We start from the raw sequence: 17,394 nt of genomic DNA, 5'->3' as shown, positions 1-17,394 counted from the left end.
TCTCTCTCTCTCTCTCTCTCGATGACAGCTCTAACCTCAGAGAGGAACTACAGGCCTGATGGAAACTCTGGCTCGAGAGGGTGGGGGGTTGTGTGTGGCGATGTGGTGCAACACTGAAACAGGAAGTCAGAGTTGCAGCAGGAAGAGGCGTAGTCACGCTAATATATAGACTAATTTTACTGACACACATCAGGCCTGAACATTAGTTAGTTTCTGTAACACTAATATCTAATGGTTCTCCAGCAACATTGCAACTACTTGCTGTCCTCTGACTTGTGTGCTGTTTCTGCATTTCAGGTAACAAGGCTAACTTTTGGCTGGACAGAAGTCATTTTATTTCAAGATGAGTTGTTCACACCAGCAACTCTCTTCTCTAAATAAAGGCCAAATGTCTCACCTGAGAGACACTGGTTCCACCAAATTGGATTGAGCCCAGTCCTATAGGCTACATTTGCACTAAAACAGAAAAATATCATACTAAACCTTCTTTTCATTGCTGTCTGAATCAAGGGAAAATTAGTCTGCATGTTGTTTCTCCCTATTTAGATAACCATAAATGAGAAGGTCACATGTTCTACAAATAGATTAAAAAAAAATAAAATACAACAGATACTTTGTGCAAATCCAGATACAAGCTCTAATACTGTATTAGGCTTAATCCATGGCTGTAACTCTAGGCCATATGTGTCTTCCATGTGGTGATGAAGTCATTGTATACAGCAAGTCAAGAGTTAAGATTCAAAGCGTGTTGAAAAATAAATGATCAAAGAAAGTGGAATTGCTGACCTAGTGTTTCTAACCTACATGCCATGGCACAATAAACCACAGAGGGAATACAGATTCTGTCAGTAGCTTTTTAGTAAAACTGCAACGATTACTACTAACCACTAGTGAGGTTACAAACTGAGGGACTGTCACACACACACACACACACACACACACACACACACACACACACACACACGGAATATGAGGAAATGAGGCGTGATGTGGTTTCAGTGCGTTCAGCTGGAAACACAGGTGACTCCCTAAACCAAAAACAGGATGTAGTTTTACATGTCAACATGCACCTAAACACTTTTTATTAAATAATATCTTCATCAAAACAAAACAGATACAGTAGTTACAAACACATACGGTACAGGTAAAGGATTTCTTTCATACAGTAGTTACACATTTCAGTTAAAATGAAGCAAACCTATTGCATATTGCACTGTACATTGTACTTAGAAGCTAAGTGAAATATAAACTCTGGATCACTCTACAGAACACTACAAACTTTAAAACATGTTGAACAAATCAAGAGTTAACTCACTGTATATTAATTTTGCAAAAATGTTGCAACAGTTCGGAACACAATTCTATATTTACAAACGTAAGTATTTCATCTTGAGGTGACACCTTGACACCAACTTTAACGGTAATGTGCTTTAACCAGAAATCATTTTGTAAGAACAGGCAACACTTCTTTCAAATGGTGGATATCTCATTTTGGAATGAGACTTGAAATGACCTGCTGGACAGAAGTAGAGCTGTTTCAAACAGCGTGACATGAGAATGTCTACTTTTGTAACATGTGAGAGCGAAGAGGAAGCTGAGAGACTGTGCATCTCTCTTTTAATAGCACACACAGAACTGACGGGATGTCACATGCTTGATTTGTCTCCTTGACAGCCATATTCATATAAAGTAAATACTGTGAACAGACTTCAACCAAAAAGCAATAGTCTTGTCACGGCAAAAGAGAGAAGCACATGCAGTACACAGCCACCTTTCAGTACTGTGAACTGAAGCAGAAAAATATCCACACACGTGCTCTGTCCAAAACGTGTATGTGACAGATATTTCTTAATCTCCCACTTCCGCCATTTTGTCGACAAACAATGTCTGGCTAGTCGTTGACAGTGAGAATAACAGAAATTAGCCAACTTTTTTCACCTTTGACACTCTTTAGTTTAGTCCCAAAAAAATGAGAAGTGGAAAGAGAAGTCCCTCTTTTATCCCAAACGACCTCTGTGAACTTGTCACTGTCTAGCCTCCAGTGTCCAAGCCCGTTGGGTCGACTTGCGCTGTATTTGCTACAGTCTAAAGGGGGGTGGACCCCCACTGGGGTGCAGTACCATAATGCTTCCATAGGGGACGCCAGGCGGCTCAGTCCTGCGGGGCTTGGTTTATCACCTTCTTCTTGCGGACTGAGACCAAGTCGTAGAACGGATCCTTGGTGATACTCGCTCTGTTTGAGGTAAAGGAGATTGTCATGATAGGTTGAGAGGTTGTTGCAGATATAGTGGTAAGTGTGTGTGTGTGTTTGTGTGTGTGTGCGTTCTTGTATTTCAGTACTTATGGGGACCAAATGCCCTCACAGGGATAGAAAGGTAGAAAATCCTCCAAAGTGAGGTAATTTTGCAGGTGCTTACTTCTTCAAGATGCTAGTTCAGGATTAGGATTTAGAGTTAAATTTAATATTAGGATTTGGATTTAGTTTAGATTAGGGGTTGAAGGTTAGTCATGTAATGTAGAGAGTTAGGGTTAGGGAATGAATGTAGCCTATGAGGGTCCTCACTAGTGATAAAAACATGTGTGTGTGTGTGTGTGTGTGTGTGTGTGCATGCTCAGACCTGATAGCCTCGATCCAGGAGTCTCTCTCCTCGGCGCTGGCGGCACAGATGGTGTAGGACTGGTGTTTCCCCTCCACCACTCGGCCGTCTGTTTCTGTTTTACAGGCCTTGATCTTCTGCCCTCGGCTGTTGGGGTTGTACAGCTCCAGACAGTACTAGACGAGCCCAGCAGAGAGTATGCAGCATGATCAGTCTAAAGCAACAAATCACTGGCACTGTTCTAATTTAATATGAAGGAAATTACTGATTAAATTCTAGACTTAGTTTGGATGTAAAGGTAGTTATTGATTAATTTGTAGCTTTTTAGCTTTTCATCAAGTTTTCATCTTTTGATTAAATTCTAATTATTTAAGTGTAATCTTATTCATCAATCATTAATCTATAGATCTAACCCTCTATTCATACATATATACATCCATACATCTACCCATCCATCACTCGATTATCATTCAATCAACCAAACAACCAAGATATAGTATGTATGGTGTGTATGTATGAATCTATCTATCTATCTATCTATCTATCTATCTATCTATCTATCTATCTATCTATCTATCTACCATTCCATATTCAATTAAAATAAACATAAAAAGCTATTCAAACATATCTGTGCTAAAATATTTGAAAGAAAACATTATCAGTCAACCAGAGAACTGACTGACACAACTGAGTAACATAATCAGCTACAAAATAAACAGAATTATAATACATTATAATACAAAACATAAGACGAGAGTATCTTACAGGTTTGCGAGGATAGGGCACCTCTCTGACACACAGGTTCTCTAGAGGGATGATGCCTCTGGGCTCTTTATCCTGCAGACAGACAGACAGACAGACAGACAGAGAGAGAGACAGACAGAAAGAGAGACATAGACAGACAGACAGAGAGATGGAGTGAGTCAGGGGATGGATGAGGATGACAAGAAGGAAGAACAGAGCAAAGATGGAATAGCTGTGGTCAGAAAATGGGAGGCATAAGAGACTGAGAATCACTTAAAGTAATAATCCATGGCATTTTCATATACATAAATGTATGTTTTGCTCTCTGCCGACTGACGTGACAGAAAAGTGATTCAATCTATACCCGGTTTGTTTGGAATAAACAGAAGAAGAAGAGCTGGGTAGTTAGCATGAGCAGCGATAGCCACCATGACTGAACAGACAAAGAAAAGAGAAACTCAAACTGCATCAACAGAAACTTCATCAGCAAGCTCCGCCCACACTGTTTGATTGACAGGTGATCTGTGGGAAGTGCAGCGCAGAAACGCCACAGCACTGAGCGCTGAGCAACAAGGATGTTGCCAAAAAAATTGAGGAACTCATGGATTACCATAAGATATATTCAGAATCAGAATCAGAATCAGAAATACTTTATTGATCCCCGAGGGGAAATTGGGTTACGTTGCAGTTGCTCACAGAAATATATACAGGCCTAGAGAAATTATAAGAAAAATAGAAATAAGAAAATAAATATAAAAAATATGTAGAATATGGGCATTATACTACAATATATAACAACAATAATATAGAAATAAGAAAAATAAGAAATTTGTGGGTGGGTGTGGGGGAGGAGGAGTAGGAGGAAATCCTTGACCTGGGCTTTCACTCCTGCTTTTTCCTTCCCCTGTGTTTTAAATTATTGCACAAAAGTATTACCGGAATCAGTATTGCACAGTTTAAATATAAGTTATAAATTATGGGGTTATTAAGCAGCTGACAGGGGTGAAATAAGTCCAAGGTCCAGTCTATTGACAAATATATTGATAGTGATATACTGTATTTTAAGGTAGTAGCTTATGTACTTTCGGACATGCATTTCAGAGCTTTACCACATTTTTACCTACTTTCAAAGCACAGTATGAAGACTAAACCATCTGAATGTAATGGAAACCTTTCCAAGAGTTGATCATACGCCTTTCATAAAGAATCATTTGTATTGGAAAAACGAAATACTGTCAAATATTGCTATACTGTCAATATTGTTTGTTATTTTTGGCTGTCATCCTGCTTGTGGAAAACGAGTGTGGATCAGAATTGAAATTGAAGGGGAAAAAAAATAGAAATTGAGGAAAAGATTGGTAGGATTAGTATTAGCAAGGATGGAGAGGAGGTTCAGACGGATGTCAAGGTGAAGCCTTACAGTGGTGAACTCAAAGTAGTAGAGGCAGTTGTCGGTCAGGATAAACCATCGCCTCTTCCATGTCTTCACTCTTCCTCCTGAAATACAAAATGATGATTAATGAAGCAAAAAGAAAAAGAAACGAGCTACCTAAAAGTTATCTGCTGACAGGTCTAACATTACTAAGGTTATTATTTCTGTTTAATTAGATTGTGTTAAGCTCCAACCCTAAAATGTGTGGTTTGCAATGTATGAGTGTGTATCCTGCTACTGAGTCATTTTCTTGTTACTTCCTTCCTTGCTGTTTTTTTTTTTTTTTTCACTTCTCCCTATATGTAGAAGGCCCAAATTATTCATAATAAGTAAAGATACATTAAGAGAGGTGTTTTACCAAGTTTGAGGAGCCAGCCTTCTCTGTCCGGGTTGAAGAAGGTGTGAGTCAGGTCATTCCCATCATCCTCTGGGATTTTGAAAGGCTCGTTGCGTATGCTCTCGTACAGTTTCTGAGTAGGAAGGAGGTGAAAGGGTAAAAAAAATCACCGTCCGTAGATTAGTGGATGAATGCTTTTCAGGGAAAAACACGGCAGGTCAAATATCCAAAGTCTGGAAAGCTGCTCATGTTTTACCTTTCATAAAGGAGAGGAAAGAGCGGTCCTAACAACTATCACCCTATTTCTAAACTGTCCTGCCACTACCTTAGTCTTAAACAACATTGTGTCTGCTTTGGACAAAACTATGCTGCTGTTTTTGTTGACCTTTCTATGGCTTTTGACACTCTAGATCATTCCCTCCTACTACACACATTATCACATATCAGCTGCCTGTAGTTGGTTTCAGAATTACCTGTCTGACGGATATCAGTGTGCAGATATCAGTGTGCAGTGTTGGGCGGTAATGTTTTGTGTAATGGATTATAATTTCAAATTCAGTAATTACATTATAGTTACTAATCCCAGTAACACTCTGTTAATGCGTTACTTAAACCTGAACTTCCCTTCAACCTTTTCTTTTCTCTCAGAATTTTTTTTTTAAATTGTTTTTTTTTTTTTTTTTTTTTTAAATCCCTGTTTGGTGTTTTCGTCATATGTATCTTAAGGACATGCAGCACATTAAGTCGGCTATTAGCTAAAAAAGCAAAACATAAGACAACAGAAGAAAGGGTGAGGGAGAGACGCAGACTTTCAGCAGCTGGAAGTTTTCCCGTTACTTTGAATTGATCTCAGTCAAGGGTGCAAAGAACATTATTGTGTTCGCGTATATATTGTAAACTTTGTGTAGCAGAAAAATGCACACACACACACACACACACACAAACACACACACTGCGAAAAACACAACATCCAATTTATCAAAGCATCTAATACGCAACACAACAATGTGAAACTCAAGGAAAAACAAGGAGCCTCTACTGCCAACGAAACGTAATGTAATGAATAATGTAACTAATCACTGCTCCTGTTGAGTAATTAGTAGTTAGTAATTAGTAAAAGTAATGCTATTACTTTTTAAATTAGTAATAAGTAAAGAGTAATTGATTACATTTTCAGAGTAACGTGCCCAACACTGTCAGTGTGTGAAAGTAGGTGATGTTCAATCAGAGTTCTTGCAGATAACAAAAGGTGTACTCCTTGGTCCTGTTTCAGCTCTATTAGCATTCAGGAGTTATTGCTTCCGGGCATCCAATGCGGATGCTGTGATTGGCCGGCGGTTCTCACCGTGAGCAGCTCATTGGGTAGATCCCCTCCATTGTTGATGCCTCTGTTCATGGAGATGAAGCGCTCCAGAGTGGTCTTGTCCTTCACGTTGGGGTTGTGGAGGCTGGTGTTCAGCATGATGATGGCAAAGGACAGGATGTAGCATGTGTCTAGTGTTACAGGGAGACACACACACACACACACACACACACACACTCACAGTAAGAGGAAGCATTCACTGTATAGATGCTAAGTAATGATAATGTAATGTAGTGCACACAAACACAGAGTGAGGAAAAAAAAACTGAAAAACAGAAGAGGGACACCGAGAGAAACAGAGAAAGACAGAGAGAAAGAAAAAGGAAGAACGGCAGAGAAAGTTGAAAAGGCAAAGAAAGAAAGAGAAACAGAGAGACAGAAGAACAAAGATGCTGTGGTCAGTCACCCGCCCCCCCCCCCCCCCACACACACACACACACACAGACAGACAGACAGGAAGCTGACACACGTATATTAATTGAAGCCCACCTGTTGACTGGAAGACGTGAGTGTTGCAGTCACAGTAGCGCGTGGCGAAGGCCTCCATCATGCGGTCAATCTTCTGGGCTTCACCCGGCAGACGGAAACTCCACAGGAACTGTCTGTCACGGCACAGAGCCAGCAGAACGACAAGATGAGAGCTGAACTCACGTGTTTAGTGATGTCTGTGCTGTGCAGTGTGGATACACCTCAACAGCCACAGCACATGGACAGACACATCTGTAGAAGAGTGTGAGTGTGTGTTGCCAGCAGGTCCCTGACGCACATTTTATTAGTCATGCTGGATTTCAGCCGCTGTGTGTTCTTTGTCTTGTCTATACTGACTGTGCTAATGCTAACACTGATACACACACACACACATAAACATGATTATACCATACTAGGGTTAAACTGATATGGGTTTTTGAAGGTCTATACCGATACTGATATTTTTGGATTGAAAATTTAAATGCCCCCCAAAAAATTACAAGCATTCAGTGTTTCCCCCAGGATTTTATTCTTAACGGGGTGTGAAAACCCGTGGAACATTATGGGACACTAAAACTCTCAATTGAAACCCAGAGTAATGAAATTATTTTAGGATTGGCAGTTCTTTAAGGCAGAGCGACCCACCCAACTCTGGGATACATAACTGCCTTTAAATGAAGAATTTATTAGTAATCTGTTGTTGTTCTTATTGTACGCTACTCTGGATAAGAGCTAAAAGCATGTAAATGTGAATGTTGGTGGGAGTGATGATGATGATAAATTAGCAGAGGTGTGACCAAGTCAACTTTGCTCGAGTCCCAAGTCAGTCTCAAGTCTTGAGGCACAAGTCTCAAGTCAAATCCTAAGTTTAAAAGTAGATTACCAAGTCAAGTCCAAGTCAATGTCAAGTCTCAAGTCTAAATGTAGAGCAGCAAGTCAAGTCAGAACAAATCAAGAGTCCAGTATCAATTTAATATCTTAAAGAAAACTAAATATCTAGGACTTTTCAATGCAATATGGTTTTAATAGGATAAAAACTTGGTAAGAGCATCATGAGTTTGATTTCTATAATCAGTTTCAACTTCAATAAATCCAATCATTCCATACAAATTCAGAAAACAGAATTTAAATTCAGTCGTCTGCTGGAACAAATCTCATCACTTTCAATCTAAGTCATTTACACAAACACAAGATCTCAAGTCAAGACTTTAGAAACCTTTTCAAGTCATCAAAGTACAAGTCAAAGTCGAGTCCCAAGTCACCAGAACCCAAGTCAAGTCAAGTCTCAAGCAATTAAAATTGTGACTCGAGTCCAAGTCATGTGACTCAAGTCCCCACCTCTGTAAATAAGGGTAGATGAGAGGGGGAAAGTGGAGATGACAGGAGCTGACCTGAGCGCCTGGACCAGGTTGAGGTCGGAGAACTCGTGGAGCTCCACAAAGGCCTTCAGGGTCTGGAGGTGCAGCTCCTCTCTGGGGGGCGGAGGTTTGGAGAAGACACATGAAACCAGAGGCATGGTGCAGTAGACACTTTATCTGTTGGGACCTGTGTCTTCACAATCCCTCTCTCCTCCTCCTACCTCGCCTGATATTCAGACTGAATGGCCATTTTGTTCCCACTCCATTATTCAGCCTGGGATTTCCTCCTTGTTAGCTGTTTTCTGTGTGGGGGGGGGGTTGATTTTCCCCGAACCAATCACTAGTGACTGATGTATCTGAACCAATCACTAGTGACTTCACCAAGAACTTCACCAAGAATGTCGGTTGTCTTTGCAAAGACAATATGTTGGCTAAGGGAGTGATTTCAACAAATACTACTCTGCCGAAACGCCAATGAAAACCGTTGCACGAACGGTTCAAACTTTAGTCCCGCCCACAAAGGTGCTGATTGGCTCCTTTGTTTCTGTTGATTAGAGCAACACCAGACTCTCTGAATCGCTCGACAAAATCTGAAGAGTGGGCGGGACGCGATTCAGGAGTCTGGAACCAGGCCTCCTTCTCCTACTCTTTCTCTTTATTCCTCCTCATTTTCTGACTTCTTCTCTTCTTCCTCAGTTCTCTTCCTTCTCCCGTTTTCCCTCCTCTTCCTCCTCTTTTCCACCTCCACATTTTCCCCCTCCATGATTCTCTTCTTTCGTCCCCTTCCTCTGCCCCTGGCTGTTTTTCTCGCTTCCATCCTCCTCTCTTCCCCTCATCCTCATCCCCTTCTTCTACACTCTCTCAATCTCTCTCCTCTTCTGCCTGATCTTCCTCCTTCACCCTGCACCTTCCCTCTCTCATTCCTTTTCTTGTTTCTCCTCTTCCTTCAATCATTTGTTTTCTTTTTTTTCTTCCTCCTTCTGCCTCTTTCCTTTCTCTCCCCCTTCTTGTCACCCACCATGATTTTTACTCCTCCTCCTCCTCTCCATTCACCCACATCCTCCTCTTCCTCCTTCCCACTCTCCTTTTCCTCCCCCTCTTCCTCTCCCACCCTTCAGGCCCCATTGATTTGCCCTCCAATTCTACCCCTCTCCACTTCCTCTGCCTCTATCCTCATCCTCCTGTCTGTCCACCCCCTGTTCCTCTTCCTCTTCCTCCTCCTCTTCCTCACCTCTCTCCAAGGAATTCTCCAATGGCAGTCTTGTTGAGTCCCTCCTCCTTATAGAGGAACTCAGCGATGGGCTGGGCTCTTCCCTCCAGCAGCTTATTCTCCACCAGGTAATTGATACCCTACACACACACACACACACACACACACACACACACACACACACACATCGTACATCATTTATTGGAAGTATACAGTAAGTATTTCCACATTTTCTGTTTATAAAAATAGAAAATTTCTGCATATACTTTCAGTTAAAATGTGAGCAGCACTTCACATGTGAACACACTCTCGCACACACACATACACACCAAATGCTGCGGTTAGGCATGCTTTGTCCTTGACACTGGAAGTTTTATGTTAGTTTCATAATGATCTCATTTCCATGTTCTTAAGCGCAGACTCCTCATGCTGCGGTTTTGTCGGTGAGCTCACAGCTTCTGTAATCCCAATTCCTTAAAACCAATTTCTCTTCCTCTTTCTCTCCGCAACTGCCTAGACAGGAATGTATAGCTTAAAATATATTTGGTGTGGAAAAAAAACCTTTTCCTATTAAAGGTATGATCTACAATTGCAGCAATCACTGAGCACTAAAACAACACTTTTTTTTCAAGTAGGAAAGAATGCTTATTTTCTAAATGACAGCCAAGTATTTTTGAAATTATGCAAGTGCGTTTTTGTTTTTTTTTCAAGGGTCCGAGGGCCATGAAACTCTCTCAACACACAAATGGCCACGCAGATTTTCAGTTCAAGTGAGAGAAAGGCCAACACCAAAGTTGCAGTTACATGGTTTTTCATGACAGCAGTGTTGTGTTTCTATTCAAACTGAGAACCCAAACTACTGAACAGAAACATATAAACAGACAACATCAACCACATAGAACGCAGAAAGAAGCCGTGGTGCAACAGCACCAGATGTGACACCATGTATATTTACGTATATGTATATTTGCTATGTAAAAATAGTTCCCGTATACTGTACTTCTCTCCTTCGCTCTTATACTTTATTTCTTTTCCTACCACTCCACTCTTCTCTTTCTAGGGTCACAGGAATTTTGTCACAGCACAAACTCTTGCACTTCTCACTATTGGTTGCTTGTAATGTTGGTAATGTAGAAATATAGGGTTATTCTACTCTTGCAGTCGCTCTGTGAGTGTAAATTAAATGCCAAAAACAATAAAATGTAGATGCAACTCTTCACTCTGAGGTAAGAAATGAGAGCCAAAATCTCTAAGCACCAGCTAAAGTGCCGAGCAGAGGTTAGTGGGTGAGAAAAAATGTTAATGCTTTCATTTTATTTTTTAGTTGACTGTAACGAGCTTGACCTGCTACCAAAACCACAGCCGGAACTGAGCTGTGGGCCTATGTCACTGTCAGTATACCGACCCATAAGAATTACACTGTGGTTGAGTCAGAAAGGAAGTCTACACAACAAGCAACTGTTACTTAGTAATGAGGATCTATGAACAAACAGAGGCTGAAGGTTCTCAAGAGAGACAAAGTGAGGCGTAAAAGGCTTTCAAATGTTGGGAGAATAGCTGACACTCTAAATCCCAGATTGTATGTAGATGAAGATTGTATAGCTAAAATATGTGACTCATTTTTATCCTCCACACAGTGTCCGAAATTGAGTTTTTGACTCACCTGCCAAGCACTGGTAAACTAAGAAATTACCTGCCAATGATAACTTTAACTAGCCAAAATAATAATAAAAAAAAGAGCCAATTTAGAGCCAATTAACAGGCTGTTTGATACAGAGCCATTGTCATGCTTTGGTTTGATTTGTTCACGGTCAGAGTGTGTACGGTGGCCAGCAGGGACAAAGCTGAGAACATTCAAAGACTAAAGACTGTATATAACTGAGGGATTCATATCTTAATGTCTTAGAAAGTTTGCTTGTCTGATTTTAGCAAAATTTGGATGGATGATGTGCTTTGGCAGGGTGTTTGGTGTTTTAAAATGACGTTGTTGCTGATTGGCCCAAGAGATGCCTCATCATTCATGTCGTAACCCCATGAGTGACGCAGGCATCATTCATGGGGTTACGACAGCTGCTAAGGGTGACCTTAGCTGGCCTTTTGTTCACCTGCAGAAGTGTCCTTGAGCAAGACACTAAATACCGACCAGGTCCACACACACACACACACACACACACACACACACACACACCTCCGCGCTCACCTTTTTGGGATCCATGTTGAATTTCTTCCTCCCACTAGAGAACTGCTTGCCCTTCTCTACGGTCTTGCTGCAATAAAAGCAACATGGGAGAAATTCATCCTTGTTATTAATGAAGGGTTTGATTCGAAAAACACTATATATCTATTTTGAAAAGATTTTGATACCTGTTATCATCAGTCAATTGATCTTAAGATGACTCATGACCTTCAAAACCTATGTTGTATGTTGTGCTTCATTTTCACGGCAGCATAGTATTTTGTAAAAGTTGGCATCTGTTTACTTTCAAATAGTGGAGGGGTTGTGTTAGGGTTCAACCCAGTTGTAAAATTGATATATATATATAGTAAACATATAGAAAACTAGGGGATGGGTTTGTAAGGTGAATGTTAAGTGTGAGGTTTTTGCATTTTGAAACTCACTTTTCTTCTGCAGACTCAAAGCTCATTATACCCGCCATGACGTTGTCTATCTCCATCTTTAGCTTCTGGATAGGATAGAAAAAAACAACATTTTGGTTATGTCTTTAATATCCGTGTGATCTATAGTGAGTGCACAAAACATTAGGACAACACACTTTTCTCAATAAATAGATATAAATCAACTAAAATAAACGTCAGTCACAAATGGAAAGGTAGAGGAAGGAGAAGAGAAAGGATTAAGAAGGATTTTTTAGCAATGGAAAAATTGAGACATGGATTTATGCAAAAGGATGCTCAACTGAATGTGCGTATGTGTAGATGCACATGAACACTTGTGTATTTGGGTGTCTGAACCAGCGTGTGGGAATTCACCTGGATGTCATCCAGAAGGTCTTTCTTGTACATCTTGATGGTCTCAATCTCCAACCGCTCATCTGCTGTGAAGTCTGAGGACACTGCGGAGAAAACAAAAGGAAACGAAAGAAATAGGTCACACAGGTCCATAGAGATTTCAGTCATCCAGTTTGAATAAAAGATTTCCACCTAAAATGAAGTACATTCTCAACACAAGGATTTCCAGTCAACAGTATGTATTTTGATGGTATAATCATCCAGTGTTTCCATTGATTGCCAGCAATTAGGTAAAATACACTATAGCTCTGTAATTTGAGATAGGATGGGATGGTGAAGTTTCAGTAATGCTGTTTCTTTTCATTTGAAAGTATTGCACCTGAAAAACCAATGGGTAGAAATTAAAATGATTAAATCTGAAATCTGTGCTTTCAGTATGGTGCCTTCTTTTGAAACACTGACACTCCACAACCAGCTTTGTTCATACAGTGATTTACCATATTTACTATATTTACTGGATTTAAGCTTTTATTTTTTCCACTATGAGATTATTCTTTGACTTTTACTTACAAGGGCTGACAGTACATGACAGCTAAACATGGGTTTGACATGGATTTTGAGGCTGTAAAATGTTGTTTTTTTTGTGATCACTGGAGTAAAATACAGGTGTATTCCGAGCTATGATGGGCTAAGAGAGTATCATTATTTAATTATTTTCAAAAGGAGTCAAACTTCTCAAGAATCTGAATGAACATCCTAGGTCAATAATACTCAAATTAATTGATGATTGTATCGTTAACCGCAGGACTGGGAAGGAAGGTTCACTGGAAAAGGCAGCAGCTGGTATGGTTTTCTCATGAAACATTATACTTACCACAAAACACACACACACGCGCGCGCGCACACACACACACATCTAGGCCTATTAAAAGTCTGTCGGTCTCCACCACCACCTCTCTCCTCTCCTATGTCATAGAAGCTCACAGATACAGAAGGGAAATATGGATTATAAATATCTTATACAGTCATACTGTGAGAAGGCTTTCATTTAACCATCTTCATTGTTTTAGATGCTATGCTGAACTAGACTGTGACTATCTGGTGCTATTGCTGTTCAACTTCACTGCTATTAATCCTGAAATACAGGATACAGCAGTTAAAGTTCTGGTTCATGAATGTCTTGGCTTACAGTGCACTGAAAGAAAAGAAGGAGGATTTCATAACATAATATTTATTGTTTTTTTATTCACTTTTATTCACTAGTGCATACATGCTTCCATCTAAGCATCAGTCTTCTCTGTCCTTATCCCTGCAACAGGTAATGCAGCCATATATTCTTGAGGAAGACACTTCAAGCAAAAATCCATCTTCAGATCCTCTTACAGTAGCTGCGGTTACATGAGCCATATTTTTTCAACATAGGCTTACGTTTTTAAAAGATGGACCTGAGTTGGGCGCTTGGCACCAATTGCTTTACTGTTCTTTCTGATGAAGCAACAGTTTTATCAGAACATACGACTCCAAAAGTGTCAGAAAAAGACGTTTTGTTTTGCACCCACAATGATTGGATCCACTTGTGAATGTCACGCTTACGCCGCCTACATCAAGCCCAAGCTCCCCGCCGTTAATAACATGCGCAGCCGTTCAAATTCTCCAGGAAAAAAGCAAACAACATTGACATCACTTAGGTCAACTGGGTGAGCGTGCACAGAAAGAGTAGCGTACAGATATTCCTACCAAAGGAAGTGATCGGAATGAGCGTTTAGATGACAAAATTTTATCCATCGACCGGATTATGAAAGGGTGAAACCACCCCGCTCAAATGGAATGAAATTTCATTGGGAATGGGCCGGTTTATTCTGACTGAGGTGGTTACATGATGCATTTTTATTCTGATTGGGCCACTATTCTGATTGTTAGTGGAATGAAAGGCTCCATGTAAACGCAGCTACTGTTAGATGCCATCCATCTGTGACGTTGAATGCATGGCAGGAGTTGGCAGGAGGTGTTGAAGTGAATCAACTTTCCCTCAACCCACCTTGTCTACTTTTACATCAGTTAGTCACTACCCACGTTTCCCAGGATGCCTTTCAACAAACCCCAAGTGAATGTGCCTGAACTTGTTGTATTCAGTCTGTGTGGGTGGAGAGAGTGACAGTGATAGTGATAACCAGGGGTGGGCTTACCATTAGGAATGCCCCACAAAAGACAAGACTAGAACGAATATGAATATATTTTTCATCAATTTAAAAGACATTTAGTTTATGAAAAACACCTCTCTTTTAGTTACGGGTAATTATTTCAGTCTATAGAGTCCTGGGCTGGCCACGCCCCTCAGTCAGGCTATAGTGGACTGTTCCACTTAACTTCTATTGTGATATTATTACTTGACTTAAGGCTAATTTTTCTTGCTGCTGCACCAGTTACTGCGAGAGAAATACAAAAGTGCACAACCCTTGCCTTTGCTCAGCCCAAACTTGAAGGTAATGTATAGAAAGGATGGATTGTAAAGGGTGAGGGTTGGGATTCAGGGGGCCCCATGCTTGCCTTTGCCGAGGGCCCCCAAATCACTAAGTCCACCCCTGGTGATAGGTAGAGCATAGTAACAGCAAGGGGACAAGAGCGAGAGTCGTGCCCCTTGCTCAAAAGGCAACATGTTTAGTAGCTGCATTGCATTCTGGTCTATTGAGGCTTCTGTGGGTGGACAAATTGGTCTCTCTGCTCTTCTACGATGGATTTCTCCCTGTATGGTTGTTGATCATCTCTTGGTGCAAAATGGCGGCTCTAGAAAGAAGCCCTCGCTCTTTGATTCCGAGGGACTGACAGAAGATTTACTGTTGATGCTTTAGATAGTGGAAAAAAATTCTGCCATCAAACTCCATTGTAGCTGCACTGAAAATATCTTGTCACATACATTTGGCCAGTTATTCACAGGAATGAGAAAAATACACCACCAAACAACAAAATGGGCAAAGAAATGCAAGTTACGCCACCAATAGCTCTTTTTAACATGTTTTAAGGTGATTTTTTTCCTTTAATCCCCTATCTGCTCACTCATTGTAAGTCAATCTGGACACAAATGTCCACTAAATGCCTAAAATGTAAATGTAATGTACTGAATATGCATGAATATAAATAAAGTCTGACTTGAATACAGTGGTTACAGTGATCTGAATGGATGTACATATAAACCATGCTCTGCAGTGCTTCCTTGCAGAGGGTGGAGGAAAGTAGCGGTGTGTTTTACACCATTAGAGAGACCGACATGTAAGTGGAGGGTCCCAGGTTCGATTCCCCATTACAACAAATGTCTTCCCCAGTAGAATATACAGTTAACTTAAAGTCAACAACCATAGCTTCCTGTAGAGTTCACTACTGTGTATGAGTGTTAGAGATCTGACCACAGGACTTCCAGTTCCCCACCCTTCCTTTACGCTTCTTAAGCAACATGCCTCCGAAACCCGACAGGCACAAATGATCAAACTTGGCTGTTAGTTTGGATTTTGGTCTTATTCTCAAAATGTCTTTGGCCAAAAGTAACTAAGGATTGTTTAGACGTCTAACCAAGGATGGCAACTTCTGTTTTTTTTTCAGAGCATACTCTTGTCAGTGATGTGCAGTCTTATGATTCTTATCAAAAAGAGCATGTTTTGCATATGACTGTCTCTTCCCTATTTCAGACCTCAAAAGCTCCCATGTGTTATTGTACCACACTGTATGGCAAGACATTAGAGTAGAGCAGTACCTCAAGCCTATGACATGTTGATAGAAAGATACTCCCAAAAAAGAAAAATTACATGGGCTATTGATTTGTATTGTATTGTTTGTTTCTTTGTTTGTTTGGTTTTGCAGTTGATTATGCTGAGACATTCTTTGATGTCATTCACAATGAAGTTTTGAAGAGAGGAGGATATCATATAACCTGAGGAGATGCGTGTTCTTAGCATCATCATAGCAGGATGAATATTGTCTAATTTTTTGCTGACTTGATGTGGAGCCCAAGTAGAGGAGTTAGTATTATGGTAACCATTACTTAGGGCTCCAATACAACAAATATATACATAAACCAACAAGGATGATAGGTTAGATGATGACCTCATCATATGTAAGAACACATTACAAAGACAGCTGAGGCTGGTAAATGGCAAAACACATGTGATAATGTCATGAAATAATGTCCTCTGACCCCTCAACTTTATACAGATTTCTCAAACCACAAATAAAATCAAATGCCATATTGCTGAATTTCACAAGTTCCTGGAGATACATTATTTATAATTCACTTTATCCTTTTAAATCAGAGAACTGACAAGTAGAACACAGAACGAGAAAGAGGGAAAAATAGGACTTACCCATTTGGCAATCGGTCATTGATATCCAAGAAGAAATGCAACAATACCAACACAGTTAAATATAGTCAAGTCAAAATATCAAGACATCCCATGCAAGCTTCCTCAGCACAAAGTGCAGCGAGACTTGGATGAAGTCGACGTCCTCTTTAACTCCACCTCTTCCCCATCCATCTCAGTGTCAAGCCTGCGTCAGCGTCAAGCCACACAGAGTGAAAAGTAGAACTTCTGGTCAGAATTTTCAAAATAAAACCATGATCCTAACCTTAACATAATGTAGTGGAGCAGCCAGACAGAGTTAGATAGCCCTTTGTTCAAGCTAGTCGTATGGTGTTCTTGGTATCATTTGTTTTATGTTCGGTAATAGTCATGGAAATGTGATAAACTCTAAATTGGTAAAAACCTTAGTTGTTGTTGTCAACGGTTTTGCTAAATATGTAGTGATAGGTAGGTTACTTTAAAAATTCATTAATCCATTACATTACATTTACTAATTAGCTCATCAAAATTGTAATAATTAACATAATACAACCCAAACTCTGAAATATATTTGGATAACTTTCAAT

General features: G+C 40.2%; 1 protein-coding gene across 1 annotated transcript; it reads right to left on the bottom strand.

Moving 5' to 3' along the window:
• Positions 1-1,081: 1,081 nt before the first annotated feature.
• cyth4b (cytohesin 4b) lies at positions 1,082-16,935 on the bottom strand. The gene is made up of 13 exons (XM_071907514.2): positions 16,832-16,935; positions 12,501-12,583; positions 12,129-12,193; positions 11,710-11,776; positions 9,531-9,649; positions 8,333-8,413; positions 6,963-7,075; positions 6,456-6,604; positions 5,132-5,243; positions 4,762-4,838; positions 3,363-3,434; positions 2,619-2,773; positions 1,082-2,233 (listed from the first exon to the last, which is right to left on the bottom strand). The coding sequence occupies exons 1-13, from the start codon at positions 16,848-16,850 to the stop codon at positions 2,152-2,154; spliced, it is 1,194 nt and encodes a 397-aa protein (XP_071763615.1). The 5' UTR covers positions 16,851-16,935; the 3' UTR covers positions 1,082-2,151.
• Positions 16,936-17,394: the final 459 nt, after the last annotated feature.

The sequence above is a fragment of the Centroberyx gerrardi genome, chromosome 3 (assembly GCF_048128805.1).
Source record: "Centroberyx gerrardi isolate f3 chromosome 3, fCenGer3.hap1.cur.20231027, whole genome shotgun sequence".
In the NCBI taxonomy this organism is placed as follows: Eukaryota; Metazoa; Chordata; class Actinopteri; order Beryciformes; family Berycidae; genus Centroberyx; species Centroberyx gerrardi.
The sequence above is the reverse complement of the archived record's forward strand: the minus strand, read 5'-3'. Positions and strand labels throughout refer to the sequence as shown.

Coding starts and splice junctions, on each gene's coding strand:
- cyth4b (XM_071907514.2), bottom strand. Junction 11,777..12,128: donor TTTGAGTCTGCAGAAGAAAA/GTGAGTTTCAAA, acceptor CTTTTATTGCAG/CAAGACCGTAGAGAAGGGCA. Junction 2,774..3,362: donor TGCCCTATCCTCGCAAACCT/GTAAGATACTCT, acceptor GGGCTCGTCTAG/TACTGTCTGGAGCTGTACAA.